This window comes from Rissa tridactyla, chromosome 13 (assembly GCF_028500815.1).
Source record: "Rissa tridactyla isolate bRisTri1 chromosome 13, bRisTri1.patW.cur.20221130, whole genome shotgun sequence".
In the NCBI taxonomy this organism is placed as follows: Eukaryota; Metazoa; Chordata; class Aves; order Charadriiformes; family Laridae; genus Rissa; species Rissa tridactyla.
In genome coordinates, this window is record NC_071478.1 from 3,303,995 (window position 1) to 3,330,719 (window position 26,725).

General features: G+C 48.8%; 2 protein-coding genes across 9 annotated transcripts in view; both read right to left on the reverse strand.

The window, feature by feature from the left end:
- Nucleotides 1-1,972: 1,972 nt before the first annotated feature.
- On the reverse strand, nt 1,973-10,861 carry CRYBB3 (crystallin beta B3). Its single transcript, XM_054219080.1, has 6 exons — nt 9,611-10,861; nt 4,832-4,911; nt 3,356-3,474; nt 3,091-3,223; nt 2,829-2,971; nt 1,973-2,254 (listed from the first exon to the last, which is right to left on the reverse strand). Exons 2-6 carry the CDS (start codon nt 4,904-4,906, stop codon nt 2,089-2,091), a joined length of 636 nt encoding a protein of 211 aa, XP_054075055.1. The 5' UTR covers nt 4,907-4,911; nt 9,611-10,861; the 3' UTR covers nt 1,973-2,088.
- Nucleotides 10,862-12,461: 1,600 nt separating this feature from the next.
- KIAA1671 (KIAA1671 ortholog) overlaps nt 12,462-26,725 on the reverse strand; it is an 86,326-nt gene continuing 72,062 nt past the window's right edge. For 5 of the 8 annotated variants that reach the window (XM_054219064.1, XM_054219069.1, XM_054219068.1 and 2 more), the window contains 7 exons: nt 25,024-25,142; nt 18,726-18,981; nt 16,481-16,655; nt 14,971-15,098; nt 14,371-14,504; nt 14,114-14,196; nt 12,462-13,594 (listed from right to left, as the gene is read on the reverse strand). In XM_054219064.1, coding sequence (XP_054075039.1) covers nt 14,118-14,196; nt 14,371-14,504; nt 14,971-15,098; nt 16,481-16,655; nt 18,726-18,981; nt 25,024-25,142 — 891 coding nt within the window. In that variant the 3' untranslated portion in view covers nt 12,462-13,594; nt 14,114-14,117. Of the gene's footprint in view, nt 13,595-14,113; nt 14,197-14,370; nt 14,505-14,970; nt 15,099-16,480; nt 16,656-18,725; nt 18,982-23,375; nt 23,559-24,952; nt 25,143-26,725 lie in introns of those variants that run through there. The other 3 variants (XM_054219065.1, XM_054219066.1, XM_054219067.1) reach the window with 3 other exon arrangements.

The window sequence follows — 26,725 nt, forward strand, 5'->3', positions numbered from 1 at the left end:
TCACGCCAGGACACAGCCGAGGTCAGCGTGGGGGGCGCTCACAGCCTGGGACGTGTCCCCATAGCCGGGCTGTGCCCAGCGAGGGCAGCCCCCGCCCAGGGACGAGCCGAGGGTTAAGGGCAGCAGCAAAACCCCTTCGCTGGCACCTTGCTGCCGGCCGACCCGGGGAGACGCGTCAGGGCTGTGGGGTGATTGTGGCTGCAGCAAAGTGAGTTTCCCGGGGTGGGGGGGGACACGCTACAACCCAGCTATCAGGCACCCCGGGTGCTGTGCAGCACCTGCAGACCCCTCTCACCCCGCAGAAGAGCAGGACCCCCCCTTGTCATCACCCCAGCACGCGTCACACGGCATTAACGTGGCCTCCATCAGCTCTCTTCTGCACGCAGCATTTCCTGGGGGTCCCGCAGCAGATGTGCTGCAGCCTCCCCCCGACCCCAACAGCACCTCCGGGCGCTCCCCCAGACCCAGCGCCCAGGATAACCACACACAGGGTCACCTCCCCCGGGATATTGCCACCGGAGCCTGCCCTGGCAGTGACACACCAAGGGGTCGGTCCCCACGGTCTGCAGCTGCCCCAGACGCGGGTGAAGGGGCCTCGCAGGGCTGCGGGGGCCACAGGTGACCGTGCAGCTCCGCAAGAAGTCACAGCACGCCACGGAGAGGTTTGGCTAGTGGGGCTTGTGAGCAAGCGGCTACAACGCTCCCAGCCCTGCCGCCATCCTTCTCCATCCCCTGTGCCTCCCGCTGCGGCACCGCAGAGGGATCCCACCACTGCCCTCCCCATCTTCCCGGGCTGATCCATAGGGGTCCCCGGCCCAGGACCCCCGTGGACCTGCCCCGGGACCCAGCGCAGGTTACGTGCATCCCCCCGGCTGCCATCCGGCACATCCCGGCCCCTCGCACACCCCTGCGAGTGGCAGACACAGTGCTGGGCGCAGCTCCTGCCAGGCTGCGATTCCCCCCCGCCTTGGCTCTGCCGGGCTGGTTTTAGCTCATCTCAGCCGCGGGCGGTGGCGATGCCGCAGGGAGCCCCAGAGACTGGCCTGGAAGCAGCTTTTGCCGCTCAGGGTCACACAATCTCCTTTAGTAGCTGCAAACCCAGGCCCAAAAAGAAAAACTCTGGAGCGGCTGTCGGTGACCGGCACGAAGCGCTCGGGCAGCCTCGAGCCATCTCCTGTCTCTGCCACCAGCCCCGGGTGGTCCCCGAGCGCGGCCGCTGTGCCCCCGCGCAGTGCTGGGATACCCAGCTCCCTGCCAGCATCCTCGGGGCGCGTGGCACAGAGGGGTCTCTACCCCCCGCCTTTGCAACCAAACCAGCTGCCCGTGTGTGAGAGATCATCCCCAGGGAGCAACAACCTGGGGTATGGGGGGGAAAAGCTTCCTTGGGACCGGGCTGGGGGGTCTGCAGGGTGCTGGGGCCGGACACAGCCCTGACCCCGTGGGGTGAGTCCCCCTTTGGGATGCACAAGACCTGGCAGGGCCTGGGGACGGCCGTTCTCCACATCCCCATTGCTCCCAGGGACACCCCAGCCCCACCGCTCCCGAGGCTGCCCGTGTCCCCCAGGAGCCCCCAGGCACCACCGTGTCCCCCAGGACCCCCCAGCCACCACCGTGGCCTTTGGGCTGGACGCCCTCCGGCAGCGGAGCGGGCAGGGCTGGGGAAAGTGAGGAAGGAGCCACCAGCAGAGCTCCCCCGGCCCGGGGAGATGCTTTGAGAAGGGGCAGAGAAAAACCTCCCCTCCCGGAGGGCACCGGCGCCGCTGGGGGAACAAGTTTTGGAAAGCTGCAGTCTTTACGTCACACTGCAAATACTCGCGCTTTCCCCGCTTCTGCCATGCACGGCAGTTGCTGGGGGCACTGCCACGGCACCCATCCACGTCCCACCATCCCCTGGACCACGTCCCCGCGCATTGCACCCCCCCACGAGCACAACCCCAGCCCAGCACCAGGCAAGGCCCCCGGCAGTCTCCAGCTCAGAGCTTTATTGAGTTTTTTTGCACAAAAAAACCACCAAGGTCACGGCCTCAGCTGGCGGCATCATGTCAGCCCCCCCCCGGCAGCGGGGGCAGCGCGGGGCTGGGGTGTCCTTCAGCTGTTCTCGAAGCAGCCCCGCTGGTGCCACTGCATGTCCCGCACACGGCGCACGGACTGGATGAGGGGCTGGTTGGCGTCCCACTCGTTCCAGTGGCGGTACTCGCCCTTCTCGAAGACGTGCTGGCGGCCCCGGTAGCCGGGGTACTCGTAGCCCACCCACCTGCGGGGGACAGAGGCAGTGTCCCGGGACCAGCTCCAGCTGCAGGCCCCCCCAGTGGGCAGGTCCCCCCCGGAGCGGGTGGGCATCATCCTCCCACCACCCCAGAGAGGGGGTGGCGGGGCCTCTGCCCGCCGCAGCCATGCCATGCTCTGCAGCGCTGCCCAGGGCCACTGCTCCGTCACCACCCCGTGTCACCGCAACAAGGCTGAGCCCGGCTGGGAAATGCCGTCGTGCCGGGAGGGGTTGGGGACCCCAGGGCGGAGAAGGTGCCATGGCTCCACCACTCCTGTGGCGGTGCCCAGCAGAGCCCTGGGTCATGGCGAGGAGCCGTCACACGGCCCCGGTGACACCGCCTTGGTCCCCCTCACTCCCTGCGGGCCAGGGAAAGGCCAGGTGGGGAGGGAGCACGGGACATGAGGGGCACAAGCAGCATCATGGGGACAGTTGCCTCATCCCTGCTGCAGCGTCTGTGCCAGGCATCCCTGCCACCAGCCCAGGGGGACCAAACCACAGCGCCATGGGACGGGACCTTTGATGGGGTGTCCCCGCATGCCCCCGGTGCCACCATCCTTACGTTCCATTCAGGGCCCTGACGCTGGCCACGCGGTCCTGGAAGCCGTGGGCCCAGAGGCTGGGGACGTCATCATCCACGATCTCCATCTTCCGCCCGGTGTAGCCCACGTTCTCAAAGAGGTGGATCTTGTGGTCGGGGCTGTCCTGCAAGAAAGAACGGGTCAGGGGATGCCCTGCGTGACCCCAGACCCCCCAGACCTCATCGCTGAGGCCACTCTGCTTGTCCCGGGGGCCCCAGACACCCCAACACAGCTGCTACTCACGATCTGGAGGGGGCGGAGGGACATGAGGCTGTCACTGTTGTGGCTGTTGGACCAGGAGTCCCAGCGCGGGTAGTCCCCCTTCTCCAGGACGAACTGCTCCCCGGCGAAGGCTTGCCGCTCGAAGCCCAGCCACCTGCGGGACCAGAGGGTCGGGGACGGCACGGCCACCCACCGCGGGGGGAGCACCCCATCCCAAGGCAACGCTGCAGGGGGATGCTCTCCCTGTCTCCCTGGGGTTTGTCCGTCCTCCACATCCCGGACTTACGGGCCAGACTCCACCTGGATGGAGCCCACCTTCTCCAGCTCTTTCTCGGTGATGCTGGGGAGCTCCTCCGTCAGCTCGCACTTTTTGCCCTGGAAATTCTCCAGCTCGTAGATCGTGATCTAAGGTAGGGAGAAATGCCATCAGCTGCCGCTGCGGGACGCCCCCCTTGGCAAAGGCAGGCAGCAGCAGAGCAAAGTGGTCCAGCCACATCCCCTCCGTCCCTGCCGCCCTGCGCCGATGTCGCTCCTCTCCTGCGGCAGAGCCGGATCCCACCACCCCAGGGCTTCGCTCCGCAGCTGTGTATGGGCCGAAGATGTTTGCTTGGCAAAACACAAGCTGATATTTCATCCGTGACAGGAGAAAACAAGTTGACTGGATGAAACACAGCATCGAAAACGCAGAGGGTTTGTGCTAAGAGACCCCCAGGGACGCGGGTTGCGGTCTCCTGCCCCCAGCCCAGCCATGGCCCATCCTTTCCTTCTCACTGCTCCCTCCAGATCCATTCTTTCCCCTGGTCTGGCCTGGAACAAGCTCGTTTTTCAGTGTTTTCACCGAAACCTTCCCAGGTGCAGAGACCACAACACCTCCTGGGGCAGAGCTTTGGCCTGAGCCACAGGAGGAGTCGGATCCAGCGGCCGGAGCACGGCGGGGAGCAGGGCCCAGGGTGCCCGGCACAACCTGGGGACCAGGAGGGTCAGCGGAGCAGCCAGGCTGCACCTCCCGGGCCGGCCCGAAAGGGGTCCCGGCTGGAACCCCGCAGAGCCTCCTGCGGACACCGTGTGACGGGGGAGGTATCGAGGGACAGGGGTGACACCCGCAGTCCTCAGGAACATCTTTCCTCCCCAAAGCAATAAACAGCCCAAGCTCCCAGCACCTCTTTACCCCATTTGCAGGATGCAAATCACTCCCACCCCCAGCCTTCCCCGGCCGGGAGAGGCTTTTCCCAGCTCCCGAGCTGCGGGGAGGGCAGCAGCCATTGCAACGCCCGCAGCTCATTTACCTCGAACCAACCCAGGAGCATAGGAATTAAAACCTAAAAAAAAAAAAATGAAAGAAAATACCCGGGGACTTTCACTGCTTAAACCTACAGCTGATCCCCGCCGTGACGGGATGCTTTATCTCCTGGATTAAAACATCACGCAGCTGCGCAGCAGACGGGCGGGCAAATGTACTTGGCAGCCGCAAACGCAGCGAGCAGCGTCTCCTCCTGCCAGGCAGCAGCAAATTCCCCGGACGAAGCATCGCTCCCCGGCCCACAGCCCCACACGGCTCGGCTCGGGGCGGGGGGGGGTGAGAAGTGGATTTATCAGCGCGGCGACGCTAACGAGCTGCTGCGTCAGGAGAGCCGGGGGCTGCTTGCTCCCCCGGTACAACCCGCAGCGCTTCCAGATTGGTACCAGCCCGGGGCGTGCGCGCTGCAACGCTCAGTGACCTGCAGCATCACCCAAAGTCCGTAACCAGTTGCCCCCCGTATACCTTGTAATTGCCAACTCGCTCGCCAGCACCCTCCCCAGTCGCCATCTGCTCGGGGGGACTTTGCTGCTCAGTCATTGTGCCTGGAAAACCCAAATTGTAGGAGGTTAACACAGAATCGCCTTAACGTGGTGTATCAGCCTTTAAAGTATGAAATACTTAATAAGATACGAACGATGAAGCAGGCATGGGAACAGGTAGCCAAAATCAACACGGTTCCCGCGAGTGCAGCGGCTGTAAATCCCCAGGGATGTCCAGGCCAGAAGGAAGCACTGGGTTCCCCATCCTCCTCTCCCTCCTGCCCATGGCCCTGCGTCCTCACCCCGCCATCACCGCGGGGCCGGGGGGCCCAGCACCGAACCGAGTGACACGGGTCCCTCTCTGACCCCAGGCAGCTCGCCCAGGTGCTCATTAAACTCGTGTCTAAAAGCCTGTCCCCCTGTTTCCAGCAGGAATTTGGCCGGGTTTCAGCTTCCAGCTGCTGACATCTCCCCCTGCTAACATAAACCTGACGGCTCTCCCTTGCTCCCGCCACCCAGCGTCCCGGGGGACACGGGATCCCGGCCGCTGGAGCTGATGCCACCGCGTTGGCTGGTGGGAGGGCGGCGAGCGTCCTCTCCTTGCTCTCCAGGAACATCTCACAAAGTTCCGACTCCACAAGGAAACCCCATCCGAACACGCCTCCCCCCACCTCGCTCTCCCCGCGCTCACGCAAGGGATTGCCAAGAGGTTCACAGGAGGCGAATAAAAAAAAAAAAAACAAAAAAAAACCACCCCAGTTTGACCGGCGTCCTTAACCAAAGCCCCGCAGCACCACTTCTCGCCAAGCATTAGCAAAACATTCGCTGCAGCGAGACCTCGACTCAGACATGTTAATTCTTTTTTAAAGCCCCTTCCAGTCCAAGCAGCGCCGCCGCTACCTCTCCCGGCGTGGTTCCGCTCTGCCGGCCGGCGCGGGCAGCCCGGCTATTTATGGGTTGCTTCTGAACAGAACAGCACATTATTTGGACGCTGATACAGCAGCTGCGTCTACTGAATTCCATCCATGAGATTTCATCTCAATAGCGGGGGCTCGCAGCGTGCGATGGGAACGTTATTCAGATTTCTCCCGGCTGGCCCTTAAAAATGTGCCACTCGATTTACAGAAGATTAACGTCGAAATTCGCATCAGCACGTTCACGCTGCTTCTTGCCAGGTTCTCTGGAAAACTCTCCCATCAGCAGTTAACGGGAGGGTTTAGCCTAGAAATCAAGTACAGCACAAAGCGGAGGGGGGGGGGGGGCAAAAAAAAAAAAAAAAAGGGCAAAATATTTACAGCTTGTTTTGGGCTCCAACGCAAGACGAAACGCGGGTCGGCATCAGCTCCCGGGAGCTCTGCGGGGAACGGGGGGCAGATGGTACCACGGCAAGAGGGCAAGGCCGGCACTCAAGATTTGGGTTCTCGCCCCAGCGTTGACCCTTCTCAGGAACATTATCGCCATCGAGCCCTTTTTCCTTCTTTGCACCTCAGTTTGCCGGGAGCACGCCTGCACGGATCCCCTGGGATCAAGGGGACTGACAGGGTCTTTTGGGAGCCAAGTGCCTTGTACACGGGTCCAGCCATCGCTACAGGGAAAGCATGATTTAACGGGGGGGGAAGTGCAATCCTGCCACACCAGATGCCACCTGAGAGCATTTTACTTTGCTGGACGCTAAGCTACGCTCAACCTACCCGCATCTCCGTCCAGTACCGCTCTTGCAGGGTTTTCCACCCTCTCTGAGGGCGCCTCAGCCTGAAACCGAGAGCTAGACATGAAGCATTTACCAAAATTGTCAAAAAGCGACTCCACTGGGCCAGCTTGGACAAAACTGGAAGTTTGGGGGGATGGGCAGATGGCCAGAAACCCGTCCCGGCCGCAGCAGCGCCAGATGGAGCTCTCTGCTGCAATTTGCCCTATGGTACCGCGCGTTCGAGCTGTTCACGGGGAGGTTCTTCACGCCCAGCCCGGCACCGACGTTCCTGGGGAAGCCGCGGGGGGATACCCCAAGGCCAGTCCTCTAATGGACATTGGTTTTTTCCCCACATCGGAGCCCACCCCTGGGATGCCGCACGGCTCCCACGAAGGGGAGGGGAGGTGGGGTGGGATCAGGGTCTTCGCCATGTAAAGCTACCCATGAAGTGCCGCTGGCAGCGCAGCTCAGGGCGAGCTCATCTATTGCCATTATTCAAATGACACTCGTACCAACCAAAGAGCCCAGCGCGGCCAGCGCTTTGATAGAGCCCGTTCTTATTGCAGCTCCTTTTCACATTTTCATCTTTCCTTGGAATACGAAGCCGCTTGCCCGGAAAATATATAAAATCTCTTCTGTACAGAAGGAGGACTCAAAGGAGAGCGTGGAAGGGATTAAGTTGTCTCTCTTACCAAACACAACAGCGGCTGTTTTCGACAGATTAGAAATGCAGAATTTTTCTTACCAGCCCATTCCTTGCACTTCGCTCGGCAGCGGCTGCAGTTCCCGCGAACATTCCTCTCCCCAGCGCAGGGAGCCTGCCCTCGGCGAAGGCCATTGCAAAAACACGACAGAAGGGGCACTGGATCTCATTGATTTGTCTTCCTGACAGAACTCAATTTCCCTTAACTGTGTCAGCCTCTTAAATCCCTTTGAGAAATGCTGACAGCACAGTGTTAGAAAATAGACTATTTTTTTTTCCTTAATGTCTGGTAAAGCTCAACTTGAATCGTAATTGTACAGTACATTACACAACAGCCAGAATATCTTTATTACTTCGGAAACCATGGAGCACAAAATATTTTCTATAGCACAATGTGTTTATTGTGACCCATATTTACATACTCTGTAAGGCTACGTGCAACGATATAAGATTTTAATCTGCACAATAGCTCCTCACAAACAGGCCTGATGCCGTCACGTTTAATATGGAAAGAGGAAAAATCCGCAAGCCGTTAGACCTCCTCCTTCTCCAAGCCCACCAGAAGAAACAAGTTATTTCAGATGCTATTTTTGTGAGAATAACTTTGAGCGAAGAGGACGGCCGCGGGAGGGGGACACGGTGGCTTCTGCCCCCCCCCAAGAAAGGACGCCCACCCTTCACCCCCTCTGCTCCTACCAGCGCAGCCACAACCAGAGGTTCCCGGACGCTGCAGTCCCAGGTGAAAGATCTCAGAAAACCCTACCCCCAATTCCCCATTAAAGCTCCACGGAGGCTGGGTTCTGCCATAAAAGCCCCGTCTTGCTTAAAAGCCCACCTTTAATCCTTAAATTCCCATGAGGATGTAGGAAACGGAGCTGATCGCTCTCATGAGTGCAGAGCTCAAGTCAATGAGAAAACCAACTTTTCCTTCGCACCATTTCTGTCTGGGGACAGTGACACCTCCACCCCCCGCACTGCCCCCGAAGGCAGCGGCCGGGGCGATTTATCCAACACATCCTTCGCGCCCCGGGGCCCGGGGTGGGCTGCAGGCTGCTTTGCTGCGTCCACACCGTCAGGAAGGTGAAGACAGCCATCTCTGGCCAACAGCGTCTTCTTCACGCGAGCACAGTTATGGCCACAACGCTGCGTTTTTACTGGAATAGTTTGGGTTTTTTCATGGGGCTGGGTGGGCAACAGCAGCACCGGTGCTGCAAACACCGCTCCCAGAACTCCCAAACCTGGATGCATCTGCTGGGGAAGAGCCACACCACGCGGCAGCACCCCAAAACGCCCCATCTCCCAGCAAAACAAGCTATCCCAGGAGAAAGCGTGGCTTTACTGTTCGAGGTTCGATGGTCAGCAAAGCCCTTCCACCACACCACGTGTGGAACACATGTCCTCTTCAATATATTCATCAATGACCTGGATGAGGGGATAGAGTGCACCCTCAGCAAGTTCGCCGATGACACAAAGCTGACACACTGGAAGGCTGTGCCGCCATCCAGAGAGACCTGGACAGGCTGGAGAGTTGGGCAGAGAGGAACCTTATGGAATTCAACAAGGGAAGTGTAGGGTGCTGCACCTGGGGAGGAATAACCCCCTGCACCAGGACAGGTTGGGGCTGACCTGCTGGAGAGCAGCTCGGTGGAAAGAGACCTGGGGGTCCTGGTGGACAACAGGGTGACCATGAGCCAGCGATGTGCCCTCATGGCCAAGAAGGCCAATGGCATCCTGGGGGGCATCAAGAAGAGTGTGGGCAGCAGGTGGAGCGAGGTCATCCTCCCCCTCTGCTCTGCCCTGGGGAGGCCACACCTGGAGTGCTGGGTCCAGTTCTGGGCTTCTCAGTTCAAGGACAGGAAACCGCTGGAGAGGGGACAGCAAAGGGCTACAAAGACGACGAGGGGACTGGAACACCTCTCTTATAAAGAAAGGCTGAGGGATTTGGGTCTTTTTAGTCTGGAAAAAAGACGACTGAGGGGGGACCTTATCAACACTTATAAATACTTGAAGGGTGGGGGTCAGGAGGATGGGGCCAGGCTCTTTTCAGTGGTGCCCGGGGACAGGACAAGGGGTAACGGGCACAAACTTGACCATGGGAAGTTCCACCTAAACATGACGAGGAACTTCTTTACCCTGAGGGTGGCAGAGCCCTGGCACAGGCTGCCCAGAGAGGTGGGGGAGTCTCCGTCTCTGGAGACATTCCAGACCCGCCTGGACGCGTTCCTGTGCCGCCTGCTCTGGGTGACCCTGCTCTGGCAGGGGGTTGGAGGGGATGATCTCCAGAGGTCCCTTCCAACCCTATGATTCTATGAACACACCGCTGTCTCCCAAAATCCCACATTCAACTGACTGTTAAATTTGTCACAAACCAGATACAGCCCAGTCCGGGCTGGCGATCCCGCTCTCCTCCCTGGACTCGCTCTGCCCGCACGCAGGGTACCACACACACACGGCGTAGGTCTGCACACGCAGTTCCTCCGGCTCCACAGGATCAAGTTAAACATCAGGAAAAGGTGCTCTCGCTTCCTACCTGCAGTAACACTAAGGGCAACCATACTGCAGCATCAGCTCCAGGGTTTGTTCATAGTAAGAGAAAAAAAGGCGTAGAGACAGAAATGCCTTTTACTGGGGCGCAGACCTCGAGAGCATTGTATTTAAAACTATTTATGTGATATTTGTCTTAGAACTGCCCCAATCCCCACTAAGCTATTTTGGTAAATCAGCTCTCCATTTAACACCTCGACACCAAACCACATCCTGAGTTTAATACCTAAGACGGGAGCCGTATTTCGGTGTTTGCACAAGTGCTAAAGGTTATGAACTACCTGATGCTGCTGCGCCAGAAGAAAGGGACGATTAAGAGTTTGCATTCACAGATCAGACACACGGTGCATTTAAGTTTGCCAATAACTGTTTGCAAACAAGTAATAGCATGAAGCAAACTTTTGTGCAAGCAAAAAGGTGGGGGGTTCATTCCTCTGGGGCCACTTTACGAGAAGGTTTCAGACTTCAAAGGCCGAAGAACAGCAGCGTTGCCTCTTTCTCCGCAGGAAGTAAAACCAAAGCAGCGAGACTCTGAGCAGCGAAGGGCTCGGATTAAAGCTACACAGGCCTTGAACAGGTGAGCTTGCCAACAGAAAAACAGAAAGGAGGAAATCCACGACTGGGGATTCCAATAAAAAGAAACAGAATGCCTGAGTAAAGCCCCAAGTGACGAACTAAACCGGAGGATTTCTGGTAATAACGAGAAGTGCAATCGGAAAAGAAGTATTTCTAAATTCCACCAACCACATCCTTTCACTTTTAAAAACGATTCCTCTACTGATGCAGCTTTTTAAGCAAGCACAAAAAGCTGGGCAGCGGTAAGGGAAGGGACGAGGGCACCGCCAGCATCTCCAGCGCCTGCCTTATTACTCAGACACTCTTCGGACCCGAGTCAAAACCTGCTCCAAGGCAGCGGCCAGTAATTAGTGAAAACACCTGAAGAAAGTGCTGAAAGTAAGAGCTCGCTCCCATCTCACATTAACAGCCAAAAAAGAAAAAAAAAAAAGATGTGGCACCAAAAGCGTAAAAAAAAATTCAAACAAGCATTATCTGGAATTAAAAATAGAATTATATAAAGTGTATTACAGCATGTTCTACCATTTAAGAAGTAATAACATATTTATATATCTTTTATTACATAGCGATAACCTGAAGAGAAGGGAGTAGATATTTAATCCATGTACAATATAGAAATGATAGAGCAGAAAAAACACTTTCCCATTCAACAACATTCTAAAGATGCTTTTTAATTAGACATTTAAGCATTAAACATTTCTCAGTAGTAGGTTAAACTACTAAATACAGTAAGTTTCAGTGCATTGTCCAAGCAGATGTGGAAATGCATACACATTCAAAGGGCTTTGTGGAAACCTAGCATTAATCCCCTCAGTTTCCTCAAACACAGAGCAAACACCACAGTTACAGAATTTCTGGCCTTCATTTATTAGACCAAGAACCAGTAAATCCTCCAACTATTGGTAACGCAACACTGTCAACCCGCTGAATTCGGAAAAAAAAAAAAATCAAAGCCTGTGTAAATATTCTCGTAAGCGGGGGGAAATTTACCTGATTTCTAGATACTGTTTAAAGTAAGTCCCACTTCACCCGAGTCAGAAAAGCCATCCTCACCCTTCCCTCACACCTGCGAACGCTGCTGCTCAGCAGCGACCCACACGCGCGTGTCGCACGTGGGATACAGCTGATGGTACCCTCGAGGGCTGCCATTTAAAAAAAAAAAAAATATCCCGAAAGACGCATATGCAAAAGCTTATCTTAAAGTGTCGCCTTTTCCACCACCATCTAAAGAAAGGGGAAGAAGAAAAATATGTGCAGCATTTTTAAATTAGGTAAGAGTAGCTCTTTAACAGGCTGGTCAACTGCGTTCAAACGCAATTCCAGCTCCCGCCGCCCAGGGTTAAAAGCCCCACAGGGTGAACCGCTGGGCAGAGCTCTGGGGTCATCATTTCTTAATTGGTAGCAGAAGAGGCTGTAAAACGGTAATGGTGGCAACAGCTCTGATGTGAAACAGGGCAAAGCAGCAAGTGAAGGTTTTTTTTATATTTCATCTCCATTGAGTACCGGGAGCTGCTATCGGAACTAAGTACGGGAGAGAGAGATGCGCATATGGGACTTGTCTCCTGACATACTGCTGTTATTTCCTACGAGCAGACTGGGACTAAAAATCACCTCAGCTGTGACTCCTCCACAAGAAGAATTGGCACACGGTTTTGGCAGCTACAAGCTTGATAGACAGCAGAGCAGGCATGCCACTCTGGCTAGCGGATGCACCACTGTGGTAACCCCATGGAAATCAAGCTTTCCGAAACGCTGATCATAAAAAAGACAAAAAAAAAAAAAAAAAGGAAACTGAGTTCAAGTGCTGGTGCTTTATCTTTAATACCTAGAAAAGCCCATCAGCAGGGCATGGGAAGTGCAACGCGAGGAGCAGGATGCCACCGCCGCCACCCCCCTCCCAGCCCCGCGCCACCGGAGGGCACCGGGGCAGAGCGGGCTCCGGTCGCGCTTCGGTTTTCCACTTTGCCGCTTTCTTAGTCGAGTCGAGAGGATACTGACACGACAGAATAACCTCTCTCGTTGGGCTACATTTGTAAAGGGTTACTGAAAAGAGCACTTAATTGGGGAAAGAATAAAGTATGTCTTAAGTGGACATCGTGGTTGATATTTCAGAATCTGTATTCAAAGATATTAACATATTTGAGATATTAGTGATATTCATAACACCCGTGTTATGCATGAGATATCTATACCACTATTATAACATCGGTCTTACCAAAAGAAGAAAAGTAAATCGTCTGAGAAACTGAAGATCGCATTTAGGCTATCCCACAAAATCAGCATAAAAATAAAAACTTAAACCTGGTATTTACAGATGAACGAATAAAAATATGAAGTGGGACTATCCAAACTGCTATTAAAGTGACATTCAACAATTAACTGGAACCCTGATATGAGTGTAACATCCTCCCTCTTCCCTTCCTTTTTTGTTATAAAAACAGTATTTACATTTTTTTTTTTTTTTAAAGAGAACTGGTTGACATTATTGCTTGATCCTTTTTAGGAAAGACATTCCAATGAAGCAATTATTCCACATGCTGACAAAACACAGAATATACCATTTCAAGTGTGACAAAAGTTAACATTTTGTTCATCTAAAAATTATATTCATCTGCTAGGTCAGCAGATCACATGTAAATGTAAGCCAATCAAAAATACCTTTTACAAAAAATAATCAAGTTTCCTTTTTCAATATGGCAGTAAACGTAATTTGTTCTTTCACTCTCACCTTCCACAAACTTCATTCTAAATAGGAGCTTACTATTTCTTTTTCCACAAAAAAAAAAAAGATAAATTTGATTAAAATTGTTATTTTCATAACCAAACACAAAGCCCAGCCTTACACCTGACGTCTCTACGAAAAGTCAGACTTTTGAGTTGCTGAACCCCGATGTAGAAACGTAGTCTTTGTTCAACGGCCAGGGGACTTTTCCGGTGCGCAGCACTCCTGGATCAAATATTACAGTCTTGCACGACTTTCTCAAGTGCTAACTATGAACCACCGGTTTTTCTTCCAGGCACGTCTAAAGCGACGATCCTCCCATATCTGAAAAGATACAGCTTTGTATTTGAGTATGAATATTAAGCAGCTTTCTCCACAAAACAGGAAGGCACCATGCACATAGCAGTTGAGGCAGGAAGCAAACAGCAGCAACATGACATGTGAATTTTAGGTTCAGATGAGTTAAGGCTTCTGTTAAACTTCTTTCTCTTCTTCTAGTTAGGATCGCTATCTGGAAAGAAAAAACAGAAGGAACTGAAGTAATGATACGACACGGTCAAGAAAGCAGCCAGAGCCCTCTCAGTGTTCGAGGAAAGCCCCCACAAATGCACGTTACTGTCGTAGCGTCAGCTTGGTCTCACCCTATTTAATGTGCTAAACGCTCAGGAGCTGCCCAGAATACTGCAAAATACACCAAGGTTTTCAAAATGTGCGCCACCCCCAGTGACACTCATTCTTGCTTGACGGAAGCACTATGAAATCGCAGCACAGAGGGCTGTTAAAATCGAGTTATCTGCAGAGAATCGGTGAGACCGTATCACCTGTGAATGAAAACGTCACTTCTCCAAAAACTGCTCCGCCTCAACACAGAATTACTTTACCTTCCTGGGTGCACACGTCACGGTAAGCCTGCGTTAATGTCGATGCTCACAGAGTTGTTCTACTGACACATTAAGGAAACCCTTTCCATGTGTGTTTTTGTCACTGCACGCTGTCACCCATCAAAGCCCCTCTTTCCATCAGAAGGTACCTTTTCAAACCTGATTCTCATAATGGCTCTGTCTCTTCTTCGATTTCAGCTCCTTCAGCCACTGGGGAGACTTTTCTTCTGACCTAAGATATATAAAAAAACCCCCCAAAATACTCTTTATTCTTTAATTATGAAAAATCATTCCAGAAACAAAAAAAAAAAAAACAAAGAAATATACAATTGCCCCTACAGCCTTGGGAAACCTACTTGTATTATTTTTTTCTTCCACCAAAATATTAGCATCTGAAATCTCTCACCTGTCCTCCTTCTCGGCGCTGGAGGGCAGCACTCTGCCACCAGGAGCTCCCAGCTGCGGCTTCGGGGATTTGAAGAGCTGAGCAGAACTTACTTCACCAGGACCCTCACACTCTTGTCTTTTCCGCAGTTGGGCCTAGATATAAAAATAAAGAGAATTACTCCCTTTTTAAGCCAGCATTCAGACTTTTTTTTGGAATGCAAGCCAAATCACTCAGATTTAGAAAAACAAAAAAATCCACACCTGAAATCAGTGAAGGGATTACTTACATGCAGTTTTGAAAGCATGTTTGCTATTGCGAAGCTAATTTTTTTTCCAAATCACTTCATAGAATGGTTTGGGTTAGAAGGGACCTTAAAGATCATCTAGTTCCAATCCCCCTGCCCTGCGCAAGGACACCTCCCACCAGACCAGGTTGCTCATATTTCCAGCCAACAGTTAAAAGCGAGGAAGATAACCGCAAGGTAATTCTGCACATCACACCCACGTCCTCCAGACAACATTGTCATCCCCAGCACAATTTCCTAGCTGTGTTCCTAGAGGGCAGCTGCAGCTACTGAATCAGTCCAGCTCTCATCTGCTGTCTTCTGCCTCGGCTCACCTTGAGAACAGAGTGGTCCATTCCTGGAAACACGGGAAGTCTCTGAGCATGTACAGAAGACGATCTGGTAGTATGCTGTACCTTTTCTTCCTCATCAGAATCTTCCTGTTGCATAGTTTTCTTCTCCTCTAATTAATTCGTAAAAAAAGAAAAAGAGGGGAAAAAGCCCAAATATTCGTCAGCATGCTTTTCATCTATACCTTGTTCTAGATCTCTCCTTCCACTCAAAAACATATTAAAAGTAATATTAACACACGACAGGGCTGAGTTCAATGCTTCAGTAGAGATCAAACCAACACACATACTACGTACTCAGCAACAGAAGGGTATCTTGCTGACGGAGAGGAGACAGCAGAAGGTACTCCTAATTATTTAATGAATGTTGCTGCTTCTAAACACCTCACTTGATCACAGAGCATGAGATTAATTTAGATTGGAAGAGACATCTGAAAGTTACCTGGTCCACCCCCTGCTCAAAGCAGGGCTTTGACACAAAGCGGCCGAGCGGCAGAAGGCTGCGTGTGACAGGGCAGAGGCAACGCTGTGGCTGCCTTCTCGTGCCCTGGGTCCTTAGTCCATAACTACACTCCACCCTCCAGCACAGCTTTTCTTACCAAGACAAGTCTTCAAAATATCTTACGTCTGTTAGACCAGCACCAAAACTACCACCCCACAGATAACAACCTTTCCACTGATTAGGCGGCTACAGGAGAGATCGGTTTGATTACACATTCTTCCCTATATTCACAGGCTTTAAGGGAAAACAGAAATGGCAGGTCACAAACTGACTTTTTAATAGGGCCCCTCGGTTACAAAAGCATCATGAGCCTCTCTAAAGAACTGGCGGCAACACCAGTAATTCCCTGCTCAGGGAATATCAAAAGGGACGTATCACCACAGCACCAAAGTGCTGCAGGTACTAAATCATGGATCCATAAGTGTGAGGATTAAGCCATTCATTCCCTTCCATGAGCAAGGATTATCAATGCCCAACGCATTTCCTTATTGCATCCTAAGGAACAGCACAGACCAGGAGGGGGACATTTTTAACAGAATGGATTTGAAGGAGTTGATTTGTCCTTAACTAGGCCTCTTTAGTCCTGTAGTCCTCACAGATGCTAGAAAGAAAGAGTATTTATGAGCACCTATAGAACATGAACACTTAGAGTTGCTCTTACCAATAACACACAGGCTTAGATATAAAGAACGTGCCAGAGAATGCATCCAACTCTAGCAGTTTCTAAACTCAGTGTTTTATCAGCAAAGAAAATTCTCCTAAGTCAGCATCCAGAAGCTAAAGTCTTCTGTAGGTCTGGCTACTGCGGCTTCCCTCACTCCACAGGCTCCAAGGAACGGAGGGGAGAACCTGATTTCAAGGATGACCCAGAGGTGGGAAGCGGAAGCTGTTGTTAAACCTCGATGCAACTGCAGATACGTCATACCATTTAGCAATTCCTGCCCTTAAAACCATGTTGATTACGACTAATTATTTCAGACAATCGAGGGATACCTGTGGAATCTTTAAACATCCAGGTATTATCTGGTTCTTCTGTCAAAGAAAATCTGTTTTCAAACTCCAGCCCTCTGCTTCTTCTAAGAGAGTGGGAAATAGGAGCCCGATGGCGTCTCTTTTTGCTGAGCTGCACCCGAGTTTTCAGCGCGCTGGAGTCCAGAACCGTGGTTTGCTATAAAAAGAAACAAAGCCTTTACTTTCAACCAGCCTGAAAATAAAAGTCAGCTCCTCCATAATGATTTCCCAATCTACTTTAACGCATTAACCCATTCAGTTTAATTAAACTATATATATATATATACACTTGCCTGAATATTATTCTTGTAGTTACTTAAAACTATATTAAAGAGAATTTACGATGAGGATATGCGACATTGTGGCTAACTGGGTGCGATGCTGGTTCTTTGATCTCTCTTGGCTGTGGATGTCTGATCTGCATGAATTATTTTCACTAAATTAATAAAAAAAAAATAACTGCAATAAATAGGACTTTTCATTCCTAGATTGTTTTAAGAGTACAGGCCTTGCTAGCTAGTAACACCTGAAGGCCAATAAGAGGATTGGTATCTAAAAAGAGCAACTACACAAAGTTCTCTTGCAGCAGAGTGCTGTAATTTCAATATTCTGCCGGGTTGCCATCCACTGCAATTTCAAGCCACTCACCAGCACGAAGGAAACTGCAAATTAAGTGTCACGGCATTCAGAAAATTTGTGTGATCAGTCATTTCAAACATACCCATCTCTGCGCGTGACGGTAAGGCAATAACATTTACAGAGCAAAAGAAGGAGCTGTAATTTATTTATTTATTTAAAGCAATTTGTTGTTAGAGACTTTCCTGTAATCAGCAAACATCACTGAGCCTCGCCTTCTTTAGAATATGTGGTTTTGTTTCTTTTCAAGAGATTTCGGGTCAGGAATAAACTAGTCATTAAAAGAGCATATTGCCAGCTGTACTTGAAGCTATTTATGTTTTAAAGAGACACCTTTAGCTGTTTTAAAGAGACACCTGCTTAGCCAGGGAAGAGCACAACACAGGACCATCTCCTGCAGAAGCACTGACAGAGAGAGACAAAGCGCCATCCGTGCTGCGAGGGGCTACTAATGCTTCCCCCAGAGAGCAAGAAGTGCACTTGGGATATCCCGCCAAAGGATTAACGACTGACACCCCCGCCAAGGCACATGCAGTTAAGGGATCTCAAAGCAACGGACCACCAAACGTGGCCCCTGTTTCGGAGTGGGCTGGAAGACGAGAGCAGCATCTACTTTGGTGAAACACAGGTTTCTGCGGTTCCCCATGGGTGGCAACACCAGCGGAGCGCAGAGCTGGCTGGAGGCACTTTCCAACAGCCTACGCAGGAAGCAGCTGGGATTTTAACAGTCGATCCTGCTGCACCAGACCAACCACGCGGTCTCCAGCACAAACCTGCCTGCATCCTTCCCACCTCTTACAGAGCCGTCTACTCCTCCCTTCAGAAGGCGTTATGGCACTTTGACAGGCGAAGCAATATATCTGGGACTTTCCTAGCAGCTGCACCAGTCATTTAAGTTGGGAATTTTGCACTTACCAATAAATCTGTCATTAGATATAATTAAAAAAAACCAAACCAACAGTGCATCAACTCTTACTAAAGAAAAACCAGTTCTTCCTAGATGCTATACTGAAAAACTGCAGTTGTGTTAGTGCTCTCAGAGAACACTAAACCTCACCTAACTGCATATGGGCAGAAATTACTGTTCTTATACTATACGCAAGATTCTTAAGTATGAAAAAAATCCTTTAAAATGCAGTTGTAAGCTACTACAGAAAGAGATCAATTGTATATAAGAAAAATATTAGTGAATGTCTTTATAGCCTTAAATCTGCACGGCTTATAGCACGGCAGTCACTAGCTATTTGCGTTATTTAATTATGTTTCCAATGTTCACAGAGACATTTAACTCTTCTGCTACAGCTCACTGAGGAGCAGAAAGAGAAACAGCAACTTTATTAAGCCACTGACAGACATTATCAGGGGCCAACAGGTTTTCTGGAGTCTCTCAGAACCTAAGCATGCAGGAACTAGAAGAACTTTGTCGCTTTGATCTTAAACTTTTCAGGCAAGAAGTCAGCTGGGAAAATTCAATGTGATAAAGAAAAGGCAGAGGAAGATTTGAGTGCAAAGTTTCCAGAAGATACTGCTTTGCACTAACAACGTAGTTAACATAGGAGGAGAACTTCTATTTCCCACTACGGTAACTTACATCGATGAAAGAGAAATCAGTGGTCTTTTCGTCAGGGTGGGTGTCTCCCGGAGGAGGCAAATCAGTCCCATCAGTAGAGTCCATGTCAGTGCTGGAACGGTCCAAACTCGTGCTCCTTTGGTCTTTTGAGAAGTCATGGTGATCAACCAGGGAGGCAGGTTCCGTTTGAGAGGAGAGCGAAGACGGGTGGCTATTTGGAGGTTGCTTTCTCGACGAAATGACATCGTTTTCCGAGGAAGGAGAGTCGGGCACAAAGCTGCAAATTAAGAAAACAAAATCTATGAGACTTCAGGGTAAACAAATCCATGCAAGGAGAGCGTAGACCACGCAGATGATAAACAGAGGCAGAACTGAAACTACAGCTACAAGAAACAAAGGCATCTTTGGAGGCAGGAGGTACCAGCAGCAAAGGTGTGAATCACTGCCATTATCGCAGCTTGTTACCCACTTGGATTTATGCAGATAAACTGTAATAATTTGACTGTAATATGCTTTTATTGCTTGGGGTTTCTTTTCCCCAGCACAAAGGCCCCTTCGAACGTATATACGCAAACGAGACAAGGGAAAACAGCAAACTGCTTAAAAGCTGCTTAAATTTGCCCGTTTGCTGTATAACAGCAGCAGACCTCACACTTTTGGCATTTTGAAACATTGCAAAGGGTAATACCCTGTTTGCAGGCCTCAGGCAAAGAGTAACTGTTGAAACATTCTCCTCTTTGCTCATCCAAAACTATCTCAAATACAAATAAATGCTTATAAATACAAAGCAATAAATACTCTTTTACTGTAAGTGAAATCCTGCAGGACACTACAAGCTATTTGCAACCCTTTGACGAGCACACCTTACAAACACCTCTGTTGTTCACGTTCCCATCTTTTCCCTAGGAGGGCACTTGTATATACATATATTTATAATGTATATTTATATTATATTTAATTTATATTCACCTACAATTACTATATTATTATAATTACATATTCGTAAATTTTTTTTATATATAGTAGATACAAAAATTGTTTGCACTCTTTTTCTGAAATCCCAACAAGGCTGTGTATTCACGTCTGGACCTGAAGGAAATGGGAGTGCGTTGGGAATGGCCATAGCCACCACGGCAGCTCCTGCAACACAGTCTGTGCTCCGTGCAGAGCAAACGGCAGGTGTAAGCTCCATTCCACGGGACTCCAGGGCAACTGAAGCATCCTCAGCAGCGCAGAGGATTTAAACATTTCAGGATGCCATTTTTAGATGCTAATAAACATTAGAGTTTAAAAATTGCATCCCTTGTGTCCTGACAGAAAGAAGCGCCTCTGTTGGTGCTATCCTGAGATCAACAGCTCCTCCACTGGAGCTGTATTAGATTTTGGTTTTCTTATTGCCTCTAGTTTTGGTCCTTAAGTGACAAAGAACACAAGCAACCGTAACCCAGTGAACCATAATTGCCCAGCTGTGAAAAAGGAGAGAGGACACGGCTAGTTTAGGTGGATCAGATGCTCAGGAAGTTCAGCAGTGCTTAAGCCACAACACGATCACACCGAAGCTCTATAGGCTCATGGATTCACTCTTGCCAGGCTGAAGGTCTGCTGCCTTCCCACTAGGTGACTTTAAAAACAGGCAAAGACTGAAGTGGCAGGGAAGGGGACGGAAAGGGGCAAGAGGAGGGCTGGAAATCACTGCAGAAAGCTCTGCAGGGGAGAGGCTGAGCCAGTGCCTCTGGACTGGGATGGTGACAGGGACAGACACCCTCTGCTCCCTCACCACACTCATTCGTTGTGTGGAAACTAACCTGAGAGATGCCTACGCAACTGTGGAACTGCTTCTCTGAACCAATCACTTCCTTAAGAGCTTCTGGTTTATCTCAGGGTATAATATCTCAGGTATATTTTGAAGAGAGTTGCCCATCCATCCATCGATCGGTATTTTTCTTTCAAGGCTGCGAGGAGGAGCTGAAGGCAGGGTGGGCAGCAGGTGGCACCCTAAGGCAGGGCTCTACAGCACAGCCTTCCTGGGGTGCTGGGGGAGACCTGCACCCCAGTGCTGCGATGCTCCCAGCACACCCCTAGACTAACAGAAATGAGTTGTAGTGTCAGGACTGAAAGCTGCACAGTTACGCGTCCCCCTTTGTCACATAGGGGATGGTAGGAAATACAGTAAGACTCTACTGTCAGTAAAAATAGGGCTGTCCTGCTTCTCATTTTAGGAGGTTTTAGTTTAAAAAAAAAAAAAAAAAAAAAACAACAAAAAAACACCCTAAAGTCTTTAAGGAGTTCAGGGATTTTTTTTCCCTGCTTAACAAGTGTCTTTTGTTACTAAGCACCTTTTCTTGAGCAAGTATCTAGGAAAACTGTTCTAACACATTTACGTATGAATATAAGCACACTTTTTGAACAATAGACCTTAGTATTTGGTAGAGTCCACAGTGATAGCAATCTTGGGAGGAAAACACTCAGGAGCCTACTGCTGAATAGCAGTTTTCTATCAAGCCGCAGTACAGGATATAATTTCCAGCCTGGCAGAGCCAACGCTGCACAGAGGGTTTCCAGCACATGAGGAGAGCGAATGCCTCTTCCCTCCTCCAGCACTGGGCCCCAGGATAATTAAGAAACGGTACTAATGAGCTCCAGGGGGAAGTTTTTGTCTAGTATTTTTGGTTCAAATGATACATGGTATCCGCAGCGTTAGGCTTTAGATCCACTAGAATATGGAAGAATGTAGAGACGAAAGACAATCTGCTGACTTACCACCTTTCACGGAAATTAAAATGTATATGAAAAGGATCCTGTCTGATTTGCATATACCAGGAAGCCGCTTCCCTTCTACATCCTAGGGCTTCAGCCAGTACAACCCAGTGTAGTTTCTCAAACGGAAATATTTGGGAGTAAGCGATGATGGAAATAGAGATGAATTTACACTGATCAGTGGTTTCTAATACACAAACCTTTCTAATGGATTCTCCTTCCGAGTTCTTGCACAATTACAGCATCATTACACGCTAAACACTGTGGCACAGTTAATCACCAAACACAGCAAGGATAACTTGAGCACAAACGCTTCGTTATGCACAGTGGATTCTTTCCATCTGAACAGCAAATTAGGGGGAAAATTCCCTTCAGAGTAGTGGTCAAATATTGGAATTTAAAACATGTTTTCAGTTCTCATTGCTGAAACGTGTTATGCATCTTTTTCTGTTACTTCATTAAGATTTCAAGTTGCATGAGCATATCCGTAAGCTACCAACAATGTTCAACAGGTGGCATCTACAGATACTCGCTTCTCTGACAATTACCCTTCGTGTAGCGCACACAAATTGCGTATTTGTGATAACGATTCTGCTGCTATCTTCAATCTTCACTTTCAATTGCAATTAAATTTCATTCATTTTAGCAAGACAGTGCTAAGAGGCCATAAAGAATGTTTTGCCATGTCAAATTAGGAGTCAAAAATTAAAGGAATCCTGCTTTTTACGCTGCTGAAGCGTTGGAATCAAAAGGCGGCTCTCGCTACTACTCTCACTACCTGGGGCATCATGCAAGAAATAATGTCCATTTAAAAATGCCCTTTTATATTCTGTAACTGCAGATTCCCATCTGTTACAGGTAGACGACACCCTAGAGTGGGTTTTCTTTTCTAAACCTTTGTTGTAGACAAGCTTCAAAGCTTTTAAGAAACAAATAGCTAAAAATCTGATGAAGGCAGTGCTGTACAGATCCAGGTGCTGCATAGATCCAACACTTAAAACCACAGCTCCTTTTCTGTAAAAGGGAACCATTTTTCCATATAAAGACATAGAAAATAAAAATTTTCTATGATGTCAACTTGGAAAAGCTTACTAAAGCACTTGAGAAAAAAATAAAAATAAAGTCTTTCAGGTAAGCTAAGAAAAATCCAATTAACGCCTCCAAATTAAATTACCTCCTTCCATTCTAAGAAGTTATTTGCCAAAGCCCACTGCAACCAGCCAAGGGCAGCCCCTTACGCTTATTCCAGCGGTGACTAACTTCTAGTTGAAAACGATCCTTCCTCCACCTTCCTAGAAGCTTATCTAGCAAAAGGACCACGTTTGTCCTGTTGCCATGTAGTCCTGGCTTTTTATTTTAAAATTCACTTCCTCTCTCAGCGAAAATGAGTTCATTCACAGATGCCTTAATGAAACACTCCTAAAGGGGCTAAAATAATCGCTTCATGACTCAAAGACTGGAAAATACCAGAAACTGGAAGTTTCTCCCACACAGCAGCAGTAGCTGGAGATGTTGTTGTGTCCCCCCCAATCAGTGTTCCCCGCTGGCTCCCAGGTGCCCCCCCAGGACGCAGGTAAGGAGTCGGGGTGCCTCTTCCCCCCGGCTCCGTGGGTTCAGCTTATGGTCCCAGGCCAGGCAGGAGGGTGTCTGGGGGGGCAGCAGGAATGTAACCCCACGGGCTGTGCAGCCAGCAAGATACAGAGCGTAAGGGAAGCGAGCCAGGCAAAACAGGAAAGCTGGATTATCAGAGTCTCCCGTAAGTTCCTGCCTCCGGGCCCAGCAGAGGAGACAACAGCGGCCTCGGCAGCGGCCAAACGCAGAGATGGGCTCGGATCAGCCACGGCAGGAGGAGGAGAGCGCCTGCACTTGGCCTGACTTCTACCTCGTAAAAAATAAACTGCAAACACAATGCAGTTTCAGTATATTTCAGGAAGATTTCCATTATAAATTTAATATTTAAAAATACGTGACTCTCATTGCTCTACAAGCACTTGAATTAATACACCAATAATTCTCCCGCAATGAACCAGAAGTCAAGCTGTACCAGAGCAAGAGGGTGGCAAAATGCTGAAAAGTCACTCTACTGTCATCAATTTACTGAAAAAAAAAAAAAGAAAAATAAACAAACATTTTTTACAGTGGAAACAAAATTCCAGGACATGGGGATTGAGCTCAATACTTCAATAAACCAAAAATTTTTGGTGGATTTTTTTCTAACCAGGAAGAATCCTCCAGGTTTGAAACCGCATCCTGAGACAAGCACCTTCGTTAGGAAACTGGTTTCAGAAAATGTCTATAACAGACTGAAAGCAAAGTTAATTTTGCAGAAGACTTGGATGTCACCGTTGGCTTGTCACTTCGCTCACCGAACCTCAAGCTGAAAGCTACCCTGATTTTATAAGCAATAAAATATTTATAACACACAGTTCTCAAGTGTAGAACACACCAAACATAATTGACACTAATGTCTGCTATAAGATCTCAACAAGTATAGCATTAAAACAACCAGATAAAATGCTGTTTTCACACTAGACTGAGCAGATAGGATATTGTAGGTGGAGATCAAGCTATAATTTACACAACAGGTGTAAGTTATATAAAACCTCACACTTTAATGCTCTAGGTTTATTTCATTAAATCATTTTAATAACAGAACACTATCCTTCATTCAACTGGTATTCCATTTCGTCCTCCACTTCACCACACTAAAAGCTCCAGCGTTTGTGAGACGTGGAGATCGTACCCCGGGGTTTATCAGGACACACGAAGAGGTGAACGCATTCATCCCGCTGTCGGAGCGGGTCCTTTTAAGGCAATGTTATTTGGTATTGGAGAGACCCAATTTACCAAAAAAACCCAAAACAAACCCCAAAGCTGTTAGTGCACCCTGTCTAACCATAATCAGACACTTCCTTACCTACCTGAGAGGGAAGAAATCAGGCAATTTTAGCAACATCTTCTTACAACCCTAGTTCTACCCATCAGAGGCACATAGCACACAAGCAGGTAACCATTTTCTAAATGTGAAAATGTGCATTTCTAATTATTTTAAATAATTAAGAATTACATTTCTAATTACAAACACATAAATACAAAGCAGAAAAAAAAGATTTTTTTACTAGCTATGTTAATCTAGTCAAAGCCACTTGGTGTATTATTGAGGGGGGAAAAAAAAAAAAGAAATGTTTTCCCATATCTTCTTTCTACCATTTTAGCACTAAAAAAAATAAGGTCTAACTCATGTTTCATGTACTAGTGGACTTGTTAAATCTATTCCAGTCCAAGCTCATTTTGTCATTGCTTCTAAAAGTGGTGATGCTACATTCTCACTGGAGGATGGAGTTTAAGTTTCAAACCTTATTGCAATTTGCAGATATTAAAGAAATATTTCTTCACTTATAGGCTAAAGAAACTGTGTAGCCACTGAAAATGAGCATGCAACTTCAAAAAAAACCCCATACGTGAGCCCACGTGTGCACACATGCACAAACCAATGGTTTCTTGTGGTGACTCCGGTAAGGACAAGCCTGCAGGATGGCAGAGGGGACCTCGCTGGCCGTACCTGTCCCCACTGTGCCGCTGCTCATTCCAGGTGCCGTACTGGCTGTCGGGCTCCTGCACGAGCGTGTCTGTGTCCTTCGCTCCCGGGGGCTGCCTGGAGAAGCACTGCTTCAGCTGGTCCTGCAAGGAAACAACGGAAATACTTCATCGTTCCTCCATCCTTTGGCTAAGTGATCGGCAGATTTTATTTGCTATAGTGGTTTTGAATCTACCAATTAAGCTTGGTCAACATAAAACAGGGAATAAACTTAAACACGGAAACGGCTACGAACTCAGAATAATGATTCTCTATAAAACGAGCACTGTTTTCCTGGGCAAATAAGCAGTTACACAGGGAGGAACAGACTCCCTGGTTTTAGTAACTCCACATTGCTTTAACTTTATTCTTACCTCAGACTGCACAAAATTTTTAGAAGCATCTATACAAACAAAGAATTCTGCTGGGGATTACATGCAAACTCCCAAGGGAAACATCAACTCTACTGCTCTTTTCCTGGGTTTAATAAAAGGAACTTTTTTCTTTTAAGCTCTTTCTTTGGAAGACATTCAAAATAAAAAGCATAAATAAATAAGTCGAGTGCCAGACACTAGAAAGACTTTGACAAATTAATGTGTGCTAATGTAGAGTTCAAACACAATGCACAACGTAGAAGGACAGACCACGACGTTTTTGCTACTGTGTTCTACTCCGACCTTTCATTTTCTAAGTAACTATTTTTATTTCCTAGATCTACTACTTTCATAAGAAGGAAACAGTGCATCTAAGGACCCCTCCCCTTCGGGGAGAGAAGTGGGTCAGCTGCTGTTGGCACCTGAGATTTGCAGCAGAACAACGTTAATATGCTCCAGAATATAGAACTGTCACACCTTTTGTTTCGCAGTTGTGTTGAGTTACGCACTGAAGTTAGATACTTACTGAAATAATACCTTGTGCCTGGATAATTAAGCGTTGGCCCCTTTCGCATTCATTATCCTGAACAAATACGAGTATGGTTTTCAGTGCCATATCAACTTTGGTTATGAAGCTCTCATCTGACAGCAGATTACACCGATTTCCACCTGTCCTCAGCTTTTTCTCTTTTTTAAAAAAGGGGAAAAAAAGATAAACACCACCCCCCCCCCCGCCTCAAAACCCCCGGGCAGACCCTGCTGCTGGGAACTACCAACACATCTGTTTCACACAAAGAAACAACCATATTCAATGAAATGGGATTCCTTAATATTATTGGGGAAAAAAGAGAGCGCACGTTTTCTTGTGTCCTTAATTTTGTAAATCTAAAGAATGCTGCCTTAAGATTATAAAAATATTGACGTTAAGGATAACTCACCGATACTGATACTCGGCTACTGAAGTTGTCCTACAATCCTTGCATCGTTTGTAACCAGTTGCGTATTTCCCCAGCCATACTATCAGCCATTGCCATTCTCTAGCGCTATCATACTCTTTGCTGCCTTCAAAGGGGACTATTTTAACGCTGAGTAAAATAAACAAAAGGCTCCACCATTTATTCCAACTCTTGCAATGCACCATTACTAGACAAAGTAAAGCTCTCAGTTTGCAATGCTCAAGGAAAACAGGGGGTTTAGTTTGTGCGTTACAAGAACCAGAAGTTTCCTGCTCTTCAACTTCCAGGTGTTCCCACAGCCTAATAACTCACTGGTAGTACCTCTTACATTTTATATATAGATATATACATGTATGT